The sequence below is a fragment of the Salvelinus alpinus genome, chromosome 18 (assembly GCF_045679555.1).
Source record: "Salvelinus alpinus chromosome 18, SLU_Salpinus.1, whole genome shotgun sequence".
NCBI lineage: Eukaryota > Metazoa > Chordata > Actinopteri > Salmoniformes > Salmonidae > Salvelinus > Salvelinus alpinus.
In genome coordinates, this window is record NC_092103.1 from 19,804,728 (window position 1) to 19,825,561 (window position 20,834).

Sequence of the window (20,834 nt, forward strand, 5' to 3'; positions counted from 1 at the left end):
GTTGGTAAGTAGCAGTGGTGTAGTGGCACCTGGGGAAGTGGGTATACTCTAACTTTGCCAAAATTTCCCCAAACGGCCCGCCCAGCGAAAGAAAGGCGACCTCTTATTAATTAAAATGAGAAACCTGGAGGTTTTACTTCATATTATGAGGCATGTCTTACCTTGCTTCAAAGTAGCCTATATCCAAAATGCACCATAGAAATGTGGAGACAATTATTTTATAAAGACTTTCTCATATGCATTCTCCTGTTCTATTGGTTTTCTTTCATTGTCTATCAGTCAAAGGCATTATCCTAGTTATATTAGCAACCCATGATGGTTGTTGCATCTTTAGATCTCCCCTCTTTCTACATTTCCATCTCTGTCCATGAAACCGCTCGCATGAGTGGTGTGCATTTTAGAACGGTATTTTTCCGCAAATGTAATTTTGGAACATTTGCGCGCAGGTCTACCGCCGTGTGCACATTGCTGCTCCTAAAATGTGAACACTGGAGCATTCTGACCTGCTCCATCAGCCTTATTAGGGCTCCCGAGTGGTGCAGCGGTCTAAGGCACTGCATCTCAGTGCAAGAAGCGTCACTATAGTACCTGGTTCGAATCCAGGCTTTATCACATCCGGGCATGATTGGGAGTCCCATAGGGTGGTGCACAATTGTTCTTAAGTGACTTGCCTAGTTAAATAAAGATTAAATAAAACAAATACAAATTTGAGAGGAAGATAGGCATAGCTAACATTGTACCTGAAGACAGGTTTGCTCCCTGTTAGCTAGCTAGCTCATAATCATGCAAACCTGATGATATGTTTGATGCACGTTGCCAGCTTGCTTTCAATAATGTTTCAACTCAAACTGGTTAGCTACTGTCCTTCTGTTGTGATTGAATGGCAAAAGCACCCAAGAAACACCCACATCAAACCACACCCACCAAGACAACTCTTGTTTGCCTTCAGTCATGGCCGCTGGCATTTCTTAATGAGCATTGATGCAAAACGAGGTCAAATCAGGAAGTGCAGATGCCCTTTAATGGTTCAACAACACCATATAATGACTGCTATCTATACGCAGATGTACCTACACCAGTTCTAGCAATAGACCAAAATGTACCCAATCAGTTCTATAGACTGACATTTGAAGGTGTGTAATTTCATTGATAAACAATGATAACCTGGATCCAGCATTAATACATAGGCCATTCAACTCGACACCATGTGTCCAACCACACATTAAAGTCTGCCTCTACATCTCTCGCTCCCTCCATTTATCCCTCTTCCCTCTCCTCATCATTGCCTCTCACCTGTTGGATCTGCTGGATCTCCCTCATGGCCAATCGGATGGAAGGATACAACCGGGGGAATGACCTGCTCTTGTGGTCAGTCTCGTCCTCCTCTTCTTCCCCCTCTCCTCTCTCCCCTCTCCTCCCTCCGTGGGCCTCCCCTCCTCCAGCCACGGCCCGGTGTCTTCGGTCAGATATCCGCCTGAGGACAGGTGGTCTCTGGGTCTCCAGGCTGGGGCTCTGCCCGGGGGGCAGGAAGAGCCGCTGGAGCTCCAGGTGGACGGGGTCAGGGGTTGACTCGCCCTCCTCCCCAGACTTGGGGCTCCCGTGGTTGGCTGTAGCCAGGAGGTCCAGGCCCTTCAAGTCCTCGTAGTCTGTGTTCTGGTTACATGTCTGAAACAGCCAATTCAAATTTGCTTACATTAAATCTGGAACAGTCCATGCATGTAGATTGTAAAATACTTGCTATAAGCTTTCTGAACAGCTTATGGCTCTTCCCAGACTACATAAAATGCATAAATGTTTGATGATGCATTGTTACTGTTCAGTATTGCACACAGGTCCTGGCAGACCCTGTTCCAACTGTGGGTATATTCAAGACAGTATTTGACAGGAGCCAGACCCTAAAAGGGGTTTGACCCGATGCTGACCTGTCCACAGGGAGTGCTGAGCAGCTCGTTGAAGGGCTTGATGCCCACCTGGCTGTGGTGTTGCACCAGATCAGGCAGGGAGGGATGAGCCTTATCCTCCCCCAGGATCACATACTTCCCATTAGACTGCATCTCAATCATAAAGTGCATGCAGCGGTTCGCCCCCCTGACAGCGGATAGACGGAGAGGCCAAGGTCAGAGGGTAAAGGGTACACATAGGTCACAAAGGATGAGGTCCAAACGGGAGGTTAGGGGTTTAATGTCTTGTGTCATTTGGTGGATGAATCTGTGTTTAAATCCAGTTTGTCATCCTCAGTCTTACTTATATGTTAGTGTGTAGCCCTCCCGGCTCTGTCCCACACGAATCAGAAAACAGCCCACAGGCTTGTCCGTCATCAAATCCTCTGCTTGTCTGTAGAGGAGACATACACAGAGAGACTTAAAACCACAATGAAATCTGAATGAGAATTTGCGTACATGTGCATTTGACATCCTCTCTTACTGACCTGCGTGTAATCATGCCATGGAACCAGCAGGGGAAGGCTCCATTGTGGACCACCTTGCGGGCCTGCGTCTCCTTGAACCAGCGGATGGTGTTCTTCCTCTTCTTGCTCCTCTCCCTGGCTCGCTCCTCTCCCCCTACCTGGCCCACCAGCTCAGCCAGTTCAATATGCACCTCCAGGTTGTCAAAGGGAGTGGCCTGGGAGAGACAGAGGGAACCGTAAATCGTAGGGTCGTTTAAGGCTCAAATTTAGTCATCAAAGACTGGGAGTGGATGTCAGGGTATAGAGTGGGAGATCGATTGCCGAAGGGTACAAGATCAGTCAATAGCATGGTTCCCACCAACATGCTGTCTGTGGGCTAGCCAGTGCTGGCTAGCATCAGAGATATTTAAAACAGAGAGGCTCAACATGAGATGACTTCCTGCAAATTACTTCTTACAGTTCTCAATTAAAATCAAGGTTACCAGTGTAGACTCTTGAGTATGGCTCACCTCAAACTGTTTGCTGCGGGGCCGTGGGACAGGAGCCAGGTGGGTAGCAGTGGGCAGGATAGAGCGAGGCTGGGGCTGTGGCTTCTTTTTCCTGGGTAGGGGCACGGGTGGAGAGAATGGCCCTGAGACACACACACACCCCGGTTAACACAGCACTCAAAGCTACACTGGCTGTACAAAACATTAAGAACACCTGCTCTTTCAATGCCATCGACTGACCAGGTGAATCCAGGTAAAAGCTATGATCCCTTATTGATGTCACTTTTTAAATCCACTTCAATCAGTGTAGATGAAGGGGAGGAGACGGGTTAAAGAAGGATTTTTAAGCCTTGAGACAATTGAGACATGGATTGTGTATGTGTGTCATTCAGAGGGTGAATGGGCAAGACAAAAGATTAAAGTGCCTTTGAACGGGGTATGGTAGGTGCCAGGCAGGCTGGTTTGTGTCAAGAACTGCAATGTTGCTGTGTTTTCACGCACAACAGTTTCCCATGTGTATCAAGAATGGTCCACCACCCACAGGACTTGACACAACCGTGGGAAGCATTGGAGTCAACATGGGCCAGCATCCCTGTCGAACACTTTCGACACCCCTGATTAATTGAGGCTGTTGAGGGCAAAGGGGGGTGTAACTTAATATTAGGACAATGTTCTTAATGTTCTGTACACTCAGTGTATTCATACAATGAGTGACAAGGATCATTACACATTCTTGAATGCTGAATTATTGATTTGAGTCAGACTGAAATGTGTTTGTCAACGTGCACAGAGAAGTAGAGAGAGTTTGGAGAAGGGTGGAGGTAAAGAACAAAAATAGAACAGCGTTAGGGAGAAACAGAACAAGTAGGTGAATGTCAGTAAGGGAGATACAGTGCATTCAGAAAGTATTCAGACCCCTTGACTTTTTCCATGTTTCAGCCTTATTCTAAAATGAATGAAATGGTAATTTCTTTCTCTTCATCAATCTTTTGGCAAACGCCAAGCAGGCTATCATGTGCCTTTTACTGAGGAGTGGCTTCTGTCTGACCACTACCATAAAGGCCTGATTGGTGGAGTGCTGCAGAGATGGTTGTCCTTCTGAAAGGTTCACCCATCTCCACAGAGGAACTCTGGAGCTCTGTCAGAGTGACCATCGAGTTCTTGGTCACCTCCCTGACCAAGGCCCTTTTCTCCGATTGTCAGTTTGGCTGGGAGGACAGTTCTAGAAAGAGTCTTGGTGGATCCACATTTCTTCCATTTAAGAATGATGGAGGCCATGGTGTACTTGGAGACCTTCAATGCTACAGACATTTTTTGGTACCTTTCCCCAGATCTGTGCCTTGACACAATCCTGTCTCGGGGCTATACGGGTATTTCCGTCGACCTCATGGCTTGGTTTTTGCTCGGACATGCACTGTCAACTGTGGGACCTTATATAGACAGGTGTGTGCCTTTCCAAATCATGTCCAATCAATTGAATTTACCACAGGTGGACTCCAATCAAATTGTAAAAATATCTCAAGGATGATCAATGGAAACAGGATGCATCTGAGCTCAATTTCGAGTCTCATAGCAAAGGGTCTGAATACTTATGTAAATAAGGTATTTCTGTTTTCAATTTTTTTTATAAAAACATTTGTTTTTAAATACATTTTAGAATAAGGCTGTTAACGTAACAAAAAGTAGAAAAAGGGAAGAGGTCTGAATACTTTCCGAATGCACTGTAGGTGAGTAAGAGGGAGAGAGGAATATTCTGCTTCCTTACTCTTGTTCTCCTGCTCCATGTCCAGTCGCCTCATCTCCTCCTCCAGCTCCTGCTCCCTCCTCTTCTCCTCCTCCTCCTCCTCCCTGGCTTCTCTCTCTACCCTCTCTCTCTGGGCCTGCCTCTGTCTGTGCACTTCCACCAGCAGGGACAGGTACTTCCTCCTGCAGCGCAGTGAACGGTAGTCTGCAACAGTGAGAATGTGAAGAGAGAGAGATGCAGTGACGAGACATAGAAAGGAGAGACGTAGGAAGGAGAGAAACATTACTAATGAATGGTATTTGTGATAAAGGACCACATTACGATGCAAAATGATGCTACAGTAAGCACAGGCCATGGAATCAAGATGCCAGACAGTATGCCAGAGAAATCATCATCTATCTTGCAGTGGGGTGAGGGGTCGCAACGCAAAGACTGAAGGTAGCCCTTAAAACTGCATGCATCTTCCTGATGGTAATGTTTGTTTAATCATGTCCCATCATGATTTATTTCATTGTTTACTTCAATGATTATAACCTAGTCTACAGACCTGTCAGGGTTTTTACCCTCAGGCCTGAGTTCAAAAGCAGCAACATCTCACAGATGCTAATTAAATTACTTTGACAGACATTTGAGATATTATGTTCCAGAGACTACAGTTTGTGACCCTTACCTTTCTGGATGACAAGTGCTGCCTTGCCAAGTCTCTCTAACAGCCTGGCCAACTCCTCCTGGTGCCAATACTTAAAGAACATACGAGACGAGCTGCCACAAAAAGAGAGAGACAGTTTAAACAATGTTTATAGATATTGAGCGCTATTTGCACAGGGAATTGTTGCATAAAGCACTGTTAAAACAGAGAGAAAATTAGAGAAAGAAAGATTTCCAATCAACTTCAGTACTGTCATTAAGCCATATTCATACACTATATATACAAAAGTATTTGGACACCCCTTTAAATTAGTGGATTCGGATATTTCTGCCACACCTGTTGCTGACAGGTGTATAAAATCGAGCACAAAGCCATGCAATCTCCATAGACAAAACAAACATTGGCTGTAGAATAGCCTTACTGAAGAGCTCAGTGAATTTTAACGTGGCACCGTCACAGGATTGTCAGTTTGTCAAATGTTTGCCCTGCTAGAGCCGCCCCGTTCAACTGTAAGTGCTGTTATTGTGAAGTGGAAACGTCTAGGAGCAACAACAGCTCATCTGTCATCTGTCCTCGGTTGCAACACTCACTACCGAGTTCCAAACTGCCTCTGGAAGCAACGTCAGCACAATAACTGTTTGTACGGAGCTTCATGAAATGGGTTTCCATGGCCAAGCAGCCGAACACAAGCCTAATCACCATGCACAATGCCAAACGTTGGCTGGAGTGGTGTAAAGCTTGCTGCCAATGGACTCTGGTGCAGTGGAAATTAGTTCTCTGTTGTGATGAATCACTCTTCACCATCTGGCAGTCCGACGGACGAATCAGTTTGGCGGATGCCAGGAGAACGGTACCTGCACCAATGCATAGTGCCAACTATAAAGTTTGGTGGAGGAGGAATAATGGTCTGGGTCTGTTTTTTCATGGTTTGGGCTAGACCCCTTAGTTCCAGTGAAGGGAAATGTTAACGCTACAGCATACACATTGTAGACGATTCTGTGCTTCCAACTTTGAGGCAACAGTTTAGGGAAGGCCCTTTCATGTTACAGTATGACAATGCTACCGTGCACAAAGCGAGGTCCATACAGAAAAGGTTTGTCGAGATCAGAGTGGAAGAACTTGACTGGCCTGCACACAGCCCTGACCTCAACCCCATGGGATGAATTTGAACACCAACCGCGAGCCAGGCCTATTCGCCCAAAATCAGTGCCTGACCTCACTAATGCTCTTGTGGCTGAATGGAAGCAAGTACCTGCAGCAATGTTCCAACATCTAGTGGAAAGCCTTCCCAGAAGAGTGGAGGCTGTTATAGCAGTAAAGGGGTGACCAACTCCATATCAATGCCCATGATTTTGGAATGAGATGTTCAATGAGCAGGTGTCTACATACCTTTGGTCATGTAGTGTAATTTTTGGACATTTCTAAAGAGCCACACAGCAGGAGAAAGTAAGAGCGGGGACCGAGAGGGTGAAAGACTGCAATTGAGATAAAGATCTTTACTCAATATAAACCCTGAGCTGTCCTCACAAGCCAAAGACAACATAGCTGTTAACTGAAGAATGAGCTGTTTTTGACGGACCGATTTTCAGTTGACAGTTTTATAAGACTGAATTTTGCACTAGGCGAGTTGGAACCTGGGAGAATTATTAGTGATGAGTGTTCCCATGTCTCAATGGAGGCAGCGATCCAAATATATTGAAACTGAAATCTAGATCAACTATTCACTGACTTGTTCCTTCCAGCATAAAAACATGAATCATCTGATTGAAATACAGCCTGAATGACATGCTTGGATGAAGTTATGAAAGCTTAGTTACAGGAAGATTCAGCAGTAAGTAAGTTAGTCTTCTCAGACTGATTGTGGCAAATCATTTTCTAAACCAATTCATTGAACACAACAAGAGCAACTAATGAAGCCTTACCCACACTTCCAGCCATGTATCTCAGTAGTGTTGAGGATGGACATGCAGCTGAAAAAGACACCAACCACACAGGTTAAATTTAATAAGACGGACAAATGTCTACGAAATCACCTAACATGATGTTGGTGTATGTAATCTTTTTTAAATTGCAGGAATGAGTGCAAGTGTCTTTATACATACCTTTCCTTGGTTAGTGGTAAATCTGGCTTTATCAGCAGAATGTTGTACCTGAAGAGGGGAGACAGAAGATTTTAGCATGGTGTGCTGAAAATAAAACTGCAGTGCACAGCAATATCATGCATCCAATTTTTTGTGTTGGCCAAGATTGCAGTAGCCATGTTACAATTAATGCACACACACCTCTGAGCAAATTCTTTGAACGACGGTCGCCAGGAGAAGCCATCTCTTCGTATCCTGATGGTTTCCAGCAGGCCGTTGTATCTTAGCTGGAAACATTTGAATTATCCTTTGTTGTCATATAATATATGTTCCACATACCCCAAGCAGAATCAGGTGTAATTGATGCCCATATCAGAGACCTACTGAACTTACTTTAACAACTAAATGCAATGTCAAAGCTGAACAGCAGGTGGCGATGTAACAAAGCACAGTTATGATGGTGATAAGGGGGAGGGATTGTATTTTTAAAAACTATTTAACATAGTCTTAACCTAGTCTTGCTTATGGAGGGCAATAGAGCTACAGCAGAGAGCTCAATGATGAACATTGTAAACATCATGCCATTTTAACCACATACATATGTAATGAATAAGAAGTTAAATCAGCTTTAACACAGACTACCCACCACAATTTCACAGTTATTAACCATTGTTTCTGTTAAACCATTGTCTACCCAACCGCCAACACTGCATTGTACTGTTATATCAGTTCAGGCCTAGACAAACATTTAAAAAGCATTGATTATAGATGAGAGAGGGAGGGAAGACCCCTGCTGTCAGATTAGACAGCAGTGTTCAATGACGGCAGGGTATTGACCAGCTTCATTGTTTCATCAGGGCTATACTAACCCTCCCCTGGGGCCAAATCCACTTCCTGTTAACACGCCACCCGTCAGTCAGTCAGACACTGACACACTAACCTAGTGCCTAGAAGCTGCTGCTTAGCCAACCACTGATTACCATACTGGGGACTGGGTCTTGTTCATTAGGGCACACTGAAGCAAAACGCTTTGCAAAGTGTTTCTTATTGGTCAAGTTCAGATAGTTTCAGTCCATTTTCTTCCATTTCATTTTCTTCCATTTCATGTCTACTGAACACAACCCTCTCTGAAGTTGGCCCAAACCACAATATAGACCGATACTGTGTTAATACAACTTTTCGCATTGAAAACTGTGCACTGTTCACATACACTACCGTTCAAAAGTTTGGGGTCACTGAGAAATGTCCTTGTTTTTGAAAGAAAAGCAATTTTTTGTCCATTAAAATAACATCAAATTGATCAGAAATACAGTGTAGACATTGTTAATGTTGTAAATGACTACTGTAGCTGGAAATGGCTGATTTGTAATGGAATATCTACATAGGCGTACAGAGGCCCATTATCAGCAACCATCACTCCTGTGTTCCAATGGCACGTTGTGTTAGCTAATCCAAGTTTATCATTTTAAAAGGATAATTGATCATTAGAAAACCCTTTTGCAATTATGTTAGCACAGCTGAAAAAAAATTCCTGATTAAAGACGCAATAAAACTGTCCTTCTTTAGACTAGTTGAGTATCTGGAGCATCAGCATTGTAGGTTCGATTACAGGCTCAAAATGGCCAGAAACAAAGAACTTTCTTCTGAAACTCGTCAGTCTGTTTTTGTTCTGAGAAATGAAGGCTATTCAATGCGAGAAATTGCCAAGAAACTGAAGATCTCGTACAACGCTGTGTACTAATCCCTTCACAGAACAGGGCAAACTGGCTCTAACCAGAATAGAAAGAGGAGTGGGAGGCCCCGGTGCACAACTGAGCAAAAGGACAAGTACATTAGTGTGTCTAGTTTGAGAAACAGACGCCTCACAAGTCCTCAACTGGCAGCTTCATTAAATAGTCCCTGCAAAACTCCAGTCTCAACATCAACAGTGAAGAGGCGGCTCCTGGATGCTGGCCTTCTAGACAGAGTTCCTCTGTCCAGTGTCTGTTCTTTTGCCCATCTTAATATTTTATTGGCCAATCTGAGATATGTATTTTTCTTTGCAACTCTACAATGTAGATATTCAACAAAAAAATCTGCCGTTTCCAGCTACAATAGTCATTTACAACATTAACAATGTCAACACTGTATTTCTGATCAATTTTATTTTCATGGACAGAAAATGTGCTTTTCTTTCAAAAACAAGGACATTTCTAAGTGACCCCAAACTTCTTAACAGTAGTGTAGCTTTTGTAATGTACCATTTCCTTAGCTTTTGAAAGCATTGATTATTCTGAAAAAGGGGTCAAACTGTAAATGCACAAAACGACTGGTGTTATTTCAGGCTTGTGCATCCAGCATAGGAAATAATCTAGCTAAAGGAAATACTGCTACCGATGAAGGCTGCTACCGTCATCGCCAATGTAAGATAGACATGCCTACAGTACATCTAAAATAACATATTAAATATTGGTTCTCACCTGGTCCATGACTATTTTGTTGTCCACCTGATCAGGAAGCTTGCTGCCGTTAGGTTTGATGCAGCGGACAAAGTGAGGACTGGCAACAAACATCTTCTCCATCAGCACAGCCAGAGAGTGCTGAAGGTATGACACACTAACCATTATCTGTGCATATTTATTTTACAGCAGTTCAGTCTATAGGTAGGCATATTTACAGGGGTTTTCAGTATTGTTCATACATCATTTTGAAATCTAACACTCAGAAATAAGAAATGTATAAATCCAGATGTGTAACAAAGTCCGCCTTACCTTAAACTGTGCCCCCACCGACTGTTTCCTAGTTGAGTTAAAGTTGTCATCTGCCTTTTGCATGAGCTAAAAGAAAAAATATGTTTAATAATTTAAACCCACATTCTGGCTGTGACTTTTGCACTGTAAGAAAGGTCCAAATATGACCCTGGCTGTTTGGAACCAAAAGTAATTCATTCTACAGAATCTACTGTATATCATATTCTGTTACGTTCGGTGAATTTTTTTCAAACTAGACTTCTGAATATTTTATGATCTACAGTGCCTACCTTGGCTTTGCGTGGCATCAAGGTGCCTGTTCTGGAGATTGTGGCTGAAAAGACATCAAATATGAATCATAAGTGAATATTTGATGCGAGATGCCAGACAGTGATCAATGTTTTAAACTAGAACAATTCTCAAACTGAGTCTGTGAATGCTGTGTTGAGATAAGAGTACCCATTTATTATTTTTTTAAATCCTACATAATTTTCTAAGAAGAGGTCAGGGGGTGTATTTGTCCACAAATCCACATTGGAAACAAGCCCACGTCATTGTGTGTCAGCTCTGATCCATGTTACACATCTTTACAGAACTGATTTAATAGCTACAGTTCAACATTCACGGTGTACACAGACGTAGAGTACCAGTCAAAAGACACCTACTCATTCAAGGGTTTTTATTTATTTTGACTATTTTCTACATTGTAGAATAATAGTGAAGACATAAAAACTATGAAAAAAAACACATATGGAATCGTGTCGTAACCAAAAAAAAAGTGTTAAACAAATCAAAATATATTTAATATTTGAGATTCTTCAAAGTAATCACCCTTTGCCTTGACAGCTTTGCACACATTTGGCATTCTCTCAACCAGCTTTATGAGGAATGCTTTTCCAAGAGACTTGAAGGAGTTCCCACATATGCTGAGCACTTATTGGCTGATTTTCCTTTACTCTGCAGTCCAACTCATCTCAAACCATCTCAAATTGAGTTGACATCGGGTGATTGTGGAGGCCAGGTCATCTGATGCAGCACTCCATCACTCTCCTTGTTGGTCAAATAGCCCTTACACAGCCTGGAGGTGTGTTTTGGGTCATTGTCCGGTTGAAAAAGAAAATTATAGTCCCACTAAGCGCAAACCAGATGGGATATCGCTGCAGAATGCTGTGGTAGCCATGCTGGTTAAGTGTGCCTTGAATTCTAGATAAATCACAGACAGTGTCACCAGCAAAGCACCCCCACACCATCACACTTCCTCCTCCATGCTTCACGGTGGGAACCACACATGTAGAGATCATCCGTTCACCTACTCTGCATCTCACAAAGACACAGCGTTTGGAACCAAAAATCTCAAATTTGGACTCATCAGACCAAAGGACAGATTTTCACTGGTCTAATGTCCATTGCTCATGTTTCTTGGCCCAAGCAAGTCTCTTCTTCTTACTGGTGTCCTTTAGTAGTGGTTTCTTTGCAGCAATTTGACCATGAAGGCCTGATTCATGCAGTCCCCTCTGAAAAGTTGATGTTGAGATATGTCTATTACTTGAACTCTGAAGCATTTATTTGGGATCCAATTTCTGAGGCTGGTAACTCTAATGAACTTATCCTCTGCAGCAGAGGTAACTCTGGGTCTTCCTTTCCTGTGGCGGTCCTCATGAGAGCCAGTATCATCATAGCGCTTGATGGTTTTTGCGACTGCACTTGAAGAAACTTTCAAAGTACTTAACATTTTCTGGATTGACTGACCTTCATGTCTTAAAGTAATGATGGACTAATTTCTCTTTGATTATTTGAGCTGTTATTGCTATACTATGGACTTGGTCTTTTACCAAATAGGGTTATCTTCTGTATACCACCCCTACCTTGTCACAATACAACTGAATGGCTCAAAAGCATTAAGGAAAGAAATTCCACAAATGAACTTTTAACAAGGCACACCTGTTTGTTGAAATGCATTCCAGGTGACTACCTCATGAAGCTGGTTGAGAGAATGCCAAGAGTGTGCAAAGCTGTTATCAAGACAAATGGTGGCTACTTTGAAGAATCTCAAATATATTTTGATTTGTTTAACACTTTTTTGGTTACTACATGATTCCATGTGTGTTATTTCATAGTTGTGATGTCTTCACTATTATTCAACGAGGTAGAAAAAAGTTCAAATAAATAAAAACCCTTGAATGAGTAAGTGTGCCCAAACCTTTGACTGGTACTGTACATAAATCAGCAATTGTGAAGTAATAAAAACATGGGTCATTTCTGGCAAAGTGCAGAGCTGTTGAATACAGAAACATTCATATTCCCTCATGTACCTGCAAAGAGGAGACTGAGTAGGGGCGTGACACTGTTAATGAAGAGGCTTCTGATGCTGGCTGGGATGGTGTCTCTGTTCTTCTCTAGGAAGCCTAGTCCATTATACTGGACCTGGACACAGAAAGGAGAGAATTAGCTATGCTTCATAACCACACTCATAATGAGTTATAATGCAGTATAGTATAGTATAGATGCAGTTATAAACACACATAACTCCTAGTGCATTATACAAGTAACTGTCCAGTGAAAATCTCACTTTTAAGAGTTAATATTAAAATGTTAACTCATACACAAATAATGTTGTTGACTCATCCTATACTCGTATTTGTGCCCAGAGCACAAATCCTGAGAAGGATGAGCTGGCCAATCAGCGGTCTACTTGAATATTTGCATGAATATTTTTAAAGACCGATGTGCGCCCACATCATTACATTTGCAGAAAAGCTGCTTTTTAACATAATTAATTACAGATCAAATTTAATAGAAAACTGGAAACACTGGACAGTTAGATGAACTATTATTATAATAACGTAATGTATGAATGTAACCTCACCTTCCCAGCATAGTGAACCACAGTAAAGAGGGGGCTATGACTACGGACCACCTCATAGTGGGCGCTGCTTTTAAATTTACTGTTCAACTTGTCCACAAAGTCTCTGTCTGATGCCTGAGGGCACAAATATTGAAAAGAAATTAGAATGAATACATATACATTAAGACAAAGATGTGGGGAAGGGTAATTTCCCAAAAAACTGTATGGAGACCAGTTAGGTACCTGGGGAAAGGCACTCTGCTCATCCAGGAGAGAAAGGATTCCAATGGGTTTAGTGAGGAACAGGTCCTGCGGGAGAGAAGCACATCAAATTAATTTGTTGTATATGAGACAAGGAAAAACACCTAAACAAATACATTCCTTTACTGTGAAAATTCATATTTGAGTTAATCTTGCCAACTGTTAACTGGATGAAACATGGTACACAACTACATGACTTTAAAACATGCCTTCTCACAGTACAAGGATAATATATTTTAGTCCTATCCTGAAAACCTTGTTCCCCGATCTTTATTGACTATGGCCCCTGCACTGTAAAATGCTCTACAAGTTGTATAGTGCTCTGTAGGCATTAAGACAGAGTGGGTACACAGAACAGGACCCGTGGATCCAGGTTGTGCATTACTCACCCTAGGCCCAATCCTAACTCGAGTTAGAATCCTTCCCACAACAACGAATGTGTCCATCTTATCCCATAGCTTACAGACTGGCTGTACTCATACCTTCAGCATTGGACAGGGACACTATTCTCAGCCAAATTAAACCAGTGGCTTCCATATAGACAGATGATGATGCCACAGGCTAAAAGCAGAAGTGCCCATTAAGCTCCTGGTATGTGACTGAACACTGCCCCGTCAGCATTACCCCTTCCTGGGGTCTCGGTCACTTTGTTCTGTTCTGTCTGGCAGACTCACACTGTGTTTAAACAACCAGTCTGTGTTATTACTGAGAGAGGTGGGAGGGAAACGGAGTGTGTAAAAGGGGGACAGAAAAAAGGTTGAGAGAGAAAAAGAGTACTAAGTGATGAGAAACGAGAGGAAATGTATTTACCAGGATAGGCTTGTTGTCTTTGAAGGAAATGGATTCCCACTCGATGCCCTCCTCCTTGTATTCATTCTGTTCCATCAGAAAGATGTGCTGCAGGACAACAAATACATACGAAGACGTATGAACGAAAAATAAAATTACAACAGGTATTCACACTTTCTTTCAGAAGTGCTTTGGTCACAGGAGAACATCTTCATAGGATCAAATCGGCTTTGCCTAATCATTTCATTAGAAGATGGCACATTCAATTGTGTGTGGCCTTCAGTCACAAAATTGCCATAAGAAGCCTTATGCATTTAATTACACTGAACCAAAATATAATTGCAACATGTAAAGTGTTGGTCCCATGTTTCATGAGCTGAAATAAAAACACCCAGAAATGTTCTGTACGCACAAAAAGCTATTGCTCTATTTGTTTATACCCCTGTTAGTGAGCATTTCTCACCTGACATGTGTGGCATATCAAGACGCTGATTAAACAGCATGGTCATTACTCAGGTGCACCTTATGCCCTCGACAATAAAAGGCCACTCTAAAATGTGCAGTTTGTTATACAACACAATGCCACAGATTTGTCAAGTTTTGAGGGAGCGTGCAATTGGCATGCTGACTGCAGGAATGTCCACCGGAGCTGTTGCCAAATCATTTTATGTTAATTTCTCTACCATAAGCCACCTCAAACGTTGTTTTAGATAATTTGGCAGTATGTCCAACCGGTCTCACAACCACATGTAACCACGCTAGTCCAGGACCTCCACATCCAGCTTCTTCACCTGCGGGATCATCTGAGACCAGCCACCCGGACAGCTGATTAAACTGAGGGTTTGCACAACCAAAGAATTTCTGCACAAACTGTCAGAAACCATCTCAGTGAAGCTCATCTGCGTGCTCATTGATCTCACCAGGGTCTTGACCTGACTGCAGTTCAGTGTCGTAACCAACTTCAGAGAGCAAATGCTTACCTTCGATGGCCACTGGCACGCTGGAGAAGTGTGCTCTTCATGGATGAATCCTGGTTTCAACTGTACCGGGCAGATGGCAGATGTGGGCGTCATGTGGGCCAGCAGCTTGCTGATGTCAACATTGTGAACAGAGCGCCCCATGGTGGTGGTGGGGTTATGATATGGGCAGGCATAAGCTACGGACAATGAACACAATTGCATTTTATCGATGGCAATTTGAATGCACAGAGATACTGTGACGAGAACCTGAGGCCCATTGTGGTGCCATTCATCCTCCCCATGTCCACATGTCGCAAGGATCTGGTCACAATTTCTGGAAGCTGAAAATGTCCCAGGTCTTCCATGGCCCGCATACTCACCAGACATGTCACCAATTGAGCATGTTTGGGATGCTCTGGATCGACACGTACGACAGCGTGTTCCAGTTTCCGCCAATATCCATCAACTTCACACCGCCATTGAAGAGTAGTGTACAACATTCCACAGGACACAATCAACAGCCTGATCAACTCTATGCGAAGGAGATGTGTTGCGCTGCATGAGAAAAATGGTGGTCACACCAGATACTGACTGTTTTTGTGATTCATGCCCCTACCTTTTTTTAAGGTATCTGTGACCAACAGATGCATCTCTCTTTTCCCAGTCATGTGAAATCCATAGATTTGTTTAATTTGACTGATTTCCTTATATGAACTCTAACTCAGTAAAAAAATTGAAATTGATCCATGTGCAGTTTATATTTTTTGTTCAGTGTAAATAATGTAGTCCACTCCAATAGAATGACAGCACAAAACATTAAGAACACCTGCTCTTTCAATGACATAGACTGACCAGATGAATCCAGCTGAAAGCTATGATCCCTTGTTGATGTAACTTTTTAAATCCACTTCAAATTAGTGTAGTTGAAGGGGAGGAGGCAGGTTAAATAATGATTTTTTAAGCCTTGAGACATGGATTGTGTATGTGTGCCATTCAGAGGGTGAATGGGCAAGACAAAATATTTAAGTGCCTTTGAACAGGGTATGCTGCTGGGTTTCTCGCGCACAACAGTTTCCTGTGTGTATCAAGAACGGTCCACCACCCAAAGGACATCCAGCCAACTTGACACATCTGTGGGAAGCATTGGAGTCAACATGGGCTAGCATCCCTGTGGATCGCTTGATACCTTGTAGAGTCGATGCCCGGACGAATTGAGGCTGTTCTGAGGGCAAAGGGGCGGTGCAACTCAATATTAGGAAATTGTTCTTAATGTTTTGTACACTCAGCGTATAATGCAGTGTAGTGATCCGACAATGATAAATAATCATAAGCAGATTTCTACCTCCACCCCAGCGAAGCATTCAAAAGAGTGGAATATGTGCTGCCATTTGAGAAAGCAGAACAAGAGATTAAACACAGATCCCCTATCATATAAATATTTTGTATACCAAAAAGAACAGGGGTTAAGGGAGATTTCATGGCTGGTGGTGATGAGGCCTCACGTTTCAGTCCTAAGGGAGAAAGTAAAACCGTCGCTTCCTGATCTGGTGTCATGTTGATCAATGTGCAAGTCAAGTATATCAGGAAATCTACTCAAAAAAGGTTTGTGGGCATTTGTTGGATTTTTTTCTTCTTGTGGCATTTGTATCAAATACTGTTTGTGGGACTTGTGGACAATACTTTTGAACCAATATACTCAGTGCTCACATGGTTCTGAAAAAAGGCTCAACAGTTAAATTGTGTAATATTAACTAGTAGAGCATGGTGCTCCAAACTACAGCAGCATGACTAGTAAAAATAAGCTTTAACTCTTTAACTCCAGAATCACATGCATATGTACAGTGTCTTCAGAAAGTGTGCATACCCCTTGACTTATTCCAAGATTTGTTGCGTTACAGCCTGAACTGAAAATTGATCAAATATGTTTTTTTCTCACCTATCTACACACAAAACTCAATGTTTGCAAATGTATTAAATTAAATACAGAAATAGGACATTTACATACAGTGGGGAGAACAAGTATTTGATACACTGCCGATTTTGCAGGTTTTCCTACTTACAAAGCATGTAGAGGTCTGTAATTTTTATCATAGGTACACTTCAACTATGAGAGACGGAATCTAAAACAAAAATCCAGAAAATCACATTGTATGATTTTTAAGTAATTAATTTGCATTTTATTGCATGACATAAGTATTTGATACATCAGAAAAGCAGAACTTAATATTTGGTACAGAAACCTTTGTTTGCAATTACAGAGATCATACGTTTCCTGTAGTTCTTGACTAGGTTTGCACACACTGCAGCAGGGATTTTGGCCCACTCCTCCCTACAGATCTTCTCCAGATCCTTCAGGTTTCGGGGCTGTCGCTGGGCAATACGGACTTTCAGCTCCCTCCAAAGATTTTCTATTGGGTTCAGGTCTGGAGACTGGCTAGGCCACTCCAGGACCGTGAGATGCTTCTTACGGAGCCACTCCTTAGTTGCCATGGCTGTGTGCTTCGTGTCGTTGTCATGCTGGAAGACCCAGCCACGACCCATCTTCAATGCTCTTACTGAGGGAAGGAGGTTGTTGGCCAAGATCTCGCGATACATGGCCCCATCCATCCTCCCCTCAATACGGTGCAGTCGTCCTGTCCCCTTTGCAGAAAAGCATCCCCAAAGAATGATGTTTCCACCTCCATGCTTCACGGTTGGGATGGTGTTCTTGGGGTTGTACTCATACTTCTTCTTCCTCCAAACACGGCGAGTGGAGTTAGACCAAAAAGCTCTATTTTTGTCTCATCAGACCACATGACCTTCTCCCATTCCTCCTCTGGATCATCCAGATGGTCATTGGCAAACTTCAGACGGGCCTGGACATGCACTGGCTTAAGCAGGGGGACCTTGCGTGCGCTGCAGGATTTTAATCCATGACGGCGTAGTGTGTTACTAATGGTTTTCTTTGAGACTGTGGTCCCAGCTCTCTTCAGGTCATTGACCAGGTCCTGCCGTGTAGTTCTGGGCTGATCCCTCACCTTCCTCATGATCATTGATGCCCCACGAGGTGAAATCTTGCATGGAGCCCCAGACCGAGGGTGATTGACCGTCATCTTGAACTTCTTCCATTTTCTAATAATTGCGCCAACAGTTGTTTCCTTCTCACCAAGCTGCTTGCCTATTGTCCTGTAGCCCATCCCAGCCTTGTGCAGGTCTACAATTTTATCCCTGATGTCCTTACACAGCTCTCTGGTCTTGGCCATTGTGGAGAGGTTGGAATCTGTTTGATTGAGTGTGTGGACAGGTGTCTTTTATACAGGTAACGAGTTCAAACAGGTGCAGTTAATACAGGTAATGAGTGGAGAACAGGAGGGCTTCTTAAAGAAAAACTAACAGGTCTGTGAGAGCCGGAATTCTTACTGGTTGGTAGGTGATCAAATACTTATGTCATGCAATAAAATGCAAATTAATTATTTAAAAATCATACAATGTGATTTTCTGGATTTTTGTTTTAGATTCCGTCTCTCACAATTGAAGTGTACCTATGATAAAAATGACAGACCTCTACATGCTTTGTAAGTAGGAAAACCTGCAAAATCGGCAGTGTATCAAATACTTGTTCTCCCCACTGTAATTATTCACACCCCTGAGTCAATACTTTGTAGAAGCAGCTTTGGCAGCAATTACAGCTGTGAATCTTTCTGGGTAAGTCTCTAAGAGCTTTCCACACCTGAATTGTGCAACACTTGCCAATTATTATTTTCAAAATTCTTCAAGCTTTGTCAAATTGGTTGTTGATCATTGCTAGACAACCATTTTCAGGTCTTGCCATAGATGTTCAAGTGGTCACTCAGGAACATTCACTGTCATTTTGGTAAGCAAACCTAGTGTACATTTGGCCTTCGGTTATTGTCCTGCTGAAAGGTGAATTAATCTCCCAGTGTCTGGTGGAAAGCAGACAACCAGCTTTTCCTCTAGGATTTTGTCTGTGTTTAGCTCCATTCCGTTTCTTTTTTAATCCTGAAAAACTTCCCAGTCCTTAATGATACCCTTAACATGATGCAGCCACCACTATGCTTGAAAATATGGGAGACTGGTACTCCATATGTGTTGTGTTTTCCCCAAACATAAGGCTTTGTATGCAGAACATAAAGTACATTTCTTGGCCACTTTTTTTGTAGTTTTACTTCAGTGCCTTATTGCAAACAGAATGTATGTTTTGGAATATTTGTATTCTTTACAGGCTCACTTCTTTTAGGTTAGTATTGTGAAGTAAACACAATGTTTTTGATCCATCCTCAGTTGTCTCCCATCACAGCCATTAAATCACAAATATAATTCCACTGACATTATGGGGTATTGTGTGTAGATCAGTGACACAAAATCTACATTTTAAATTCAGGCTATAACACAACAAAATGTGGAAAAAGTCAAGGGGTTTGAATATTTTCGGGCCTAATTCATTTTTCTGAAGCCTTTCACTGAATATGCATTTATAGCCATTTCAAAAAGCAGAACCTATTGTAGACTATGTTCACAATTTTCCTGTTCCTCTACTAATACTAAATAAAGAGACAAGCTGGCCACATGTTTCTGTTAAATGTTTGGTTCTCAAGTTAATAAACCCTACAGGCTGTCATTTTATGGGACTTAAATAGAGAAACACCCTAGATACAGGGCTACTTCCTTGTGGCAATGATATTTACACTTACATGGTTAAAGAAGTACTGCAGCTGTTCATTGGCCAGGTTGATGCAGAGCTGCTCAAAACGGTTAACAGCAAAATTCTCAAACCCAAAGATGTCGAGGATACCTGTATTATAGAACAAGAAAATAGAACAGTCAATCTGACATCGACCATCTCTGCTTGCGATGAAGAAAACATATGAAGAGTTTAGGAATTTTATTACATTTGAAGCCTTAAGTTTCCCTTGAAACTCACCTATTTCACTGAGCTCAACGTCAAAGTCAACGTTGGGAGCCAGCAGTTCGTTAACTTTACTGACGATCCAGCCGAATACTCTCCCATAAGCCACTTTGGCGATGGAGTCCCTGGCATCTGCAGACAACATATTAATGGAGTCAAGCGCTCTTGAAAACATTAATAGCATTTCCATATTGAGCTTTTTTTCCACTCCCATTGATGCTAAAAGCTGTCTCTATTTGCACTAGTTGGTCAGCCAAACATGGGCCTTATTTAAACACTCTAGGAGGAAGTTGTGGTCAGCTTACCCTCCCTAAATCCCAGCCTTAACCATTAGGGTGAAAACTCAAAGCTGTCCAAGTACCTCAAGGACATGCCTGGTTGGCACTAGTAATAAGCGCTAAAGACACGGCACATTTATTGTACAAAACCGTATCCTGTTATGTTCATACTTGTGTTCTAGCATTGTCAGGTATGTAGCTACATAAACATTGTGTTCTCCAGTTTCATGGAAAGACCCAGTGAAAGAGGAAACCGGACCCACTATTAACCACCATGGAACAGTTAGTATCCATGGTGGTTAATAGTAACCCAGGCCCTCCTTCGTAATGGCTAAGGTGATGGTGGTAGGGAAAGTTGATCCCGGACCAGTGCTTGAGTGTTTTTCTCCTTACCCTCAGCCTGCTGCTGGTTGTGCAGCCTGCGGATGGCCTCTCCTCTCGTCACAGACAGAGTACAGGTCAGACTCCTCAGCAACTCCTCCTCCTGCACCCCAAACTGACCCTGAGAAGGCAAACACACACAAATATTAATCACACAAAAACATAGACCAAAATAGAAAGTGCACAAAGCAGACAAGTTCTATTTTACACAACAACAAAAAAACACCCCAAAAATAAAATCACTGCTAGGTTCATAAATTAACACTTAAACGTTTAGACCACTGATATAAAGTGATACACTGGTATAGTGAGTGACT

The 20,834-nt window shown here is 42.5% G+C and overlaps 1 protein-coding gene across 3 annotated transcripts in view; it reads right to left on the reverse strand.

The window, feature by feature from the left end:
- Window positions 1-20,834, reverse strand: part of LOC139543964 (myosin-IIIb-like) — a 53,516-nt gene that overhangs the window by 1,505 nt on the left and 31,177 nt on the right. For all 3 annotated transcript variants that reach the window (XM_071350569.1, XM_071350571.1, XM_071350570.1), the window contains 20 exons: window positions 20,530-20,638; window positions 19,874-19,990; window positions 19,644-19,744; window positions 14,015-14,101; window positions 13,187-13,252; window positions 12,965-13,078; window positions 12,411-12,522; window positions 10,389-10,432; window positions 10,120-10,185; window positions 9,829-9,948; window positions 7,571-7,656; window positions 7,391-7,438; window positions 7,211-7,258; window positions 5,310-5,401; window positions 4,661-4,843; window positions 2,917-3,038; window positions 2,429-2,622; window positions 2,245-2,334; window positions 1,923-2,088; window positions 1,294-1,665 (listed from right to left, as the gene is read on the reverse strand). In XM_071350569.1, coding sequence (XP_071206670.1) covers window positions 1,294-1,665; window positions 1,923-2,088; window positions 2,245-2,334; window positions 2,429-2,622; window positions 2,917-3,038; window positions 4,661-4,843; window positions 5,310-5,401; window positions 7,211-7,258; window positions 7,391-7,438; window positions 7,571-7,656; window positions 9,829-9,948; window positions 10,120-10,185; window positions 10,389-10,432; window positions 12,411-12,522; window positions 12,965-13,078; window positions 13,187-13,252; window positions 14,015-14,101; window positions 19,644-19,744; window positions 19,874-19,990; window positions 20,530-20,638 — 2,337 coding nt within the window. The remainder of the gene's footprint in view (window positions 1-1,293; window positions 1,666-1,922; window positions 2,089-2,244; window positions 2,335-2,428; window positions 2,623-2,916; window positions 3,039-4,660; window positions 4,844-5,309; window positions 5,402-7,210; window positions 7,259-7,390; window positions 7,439-7,570; window positions 7,657-9,828; window positions 9,949-10,119; window positions 10,186-10,388; window positions 10,433-12,410; window positions 12,523-12,964; window positions 13,079-13,186; window positions 13,253-14,014; window positions 14,102-19,643; window positions 19,745-19,873; window positions 19,991-20,529; window positions 20,639-20,834) is intronic.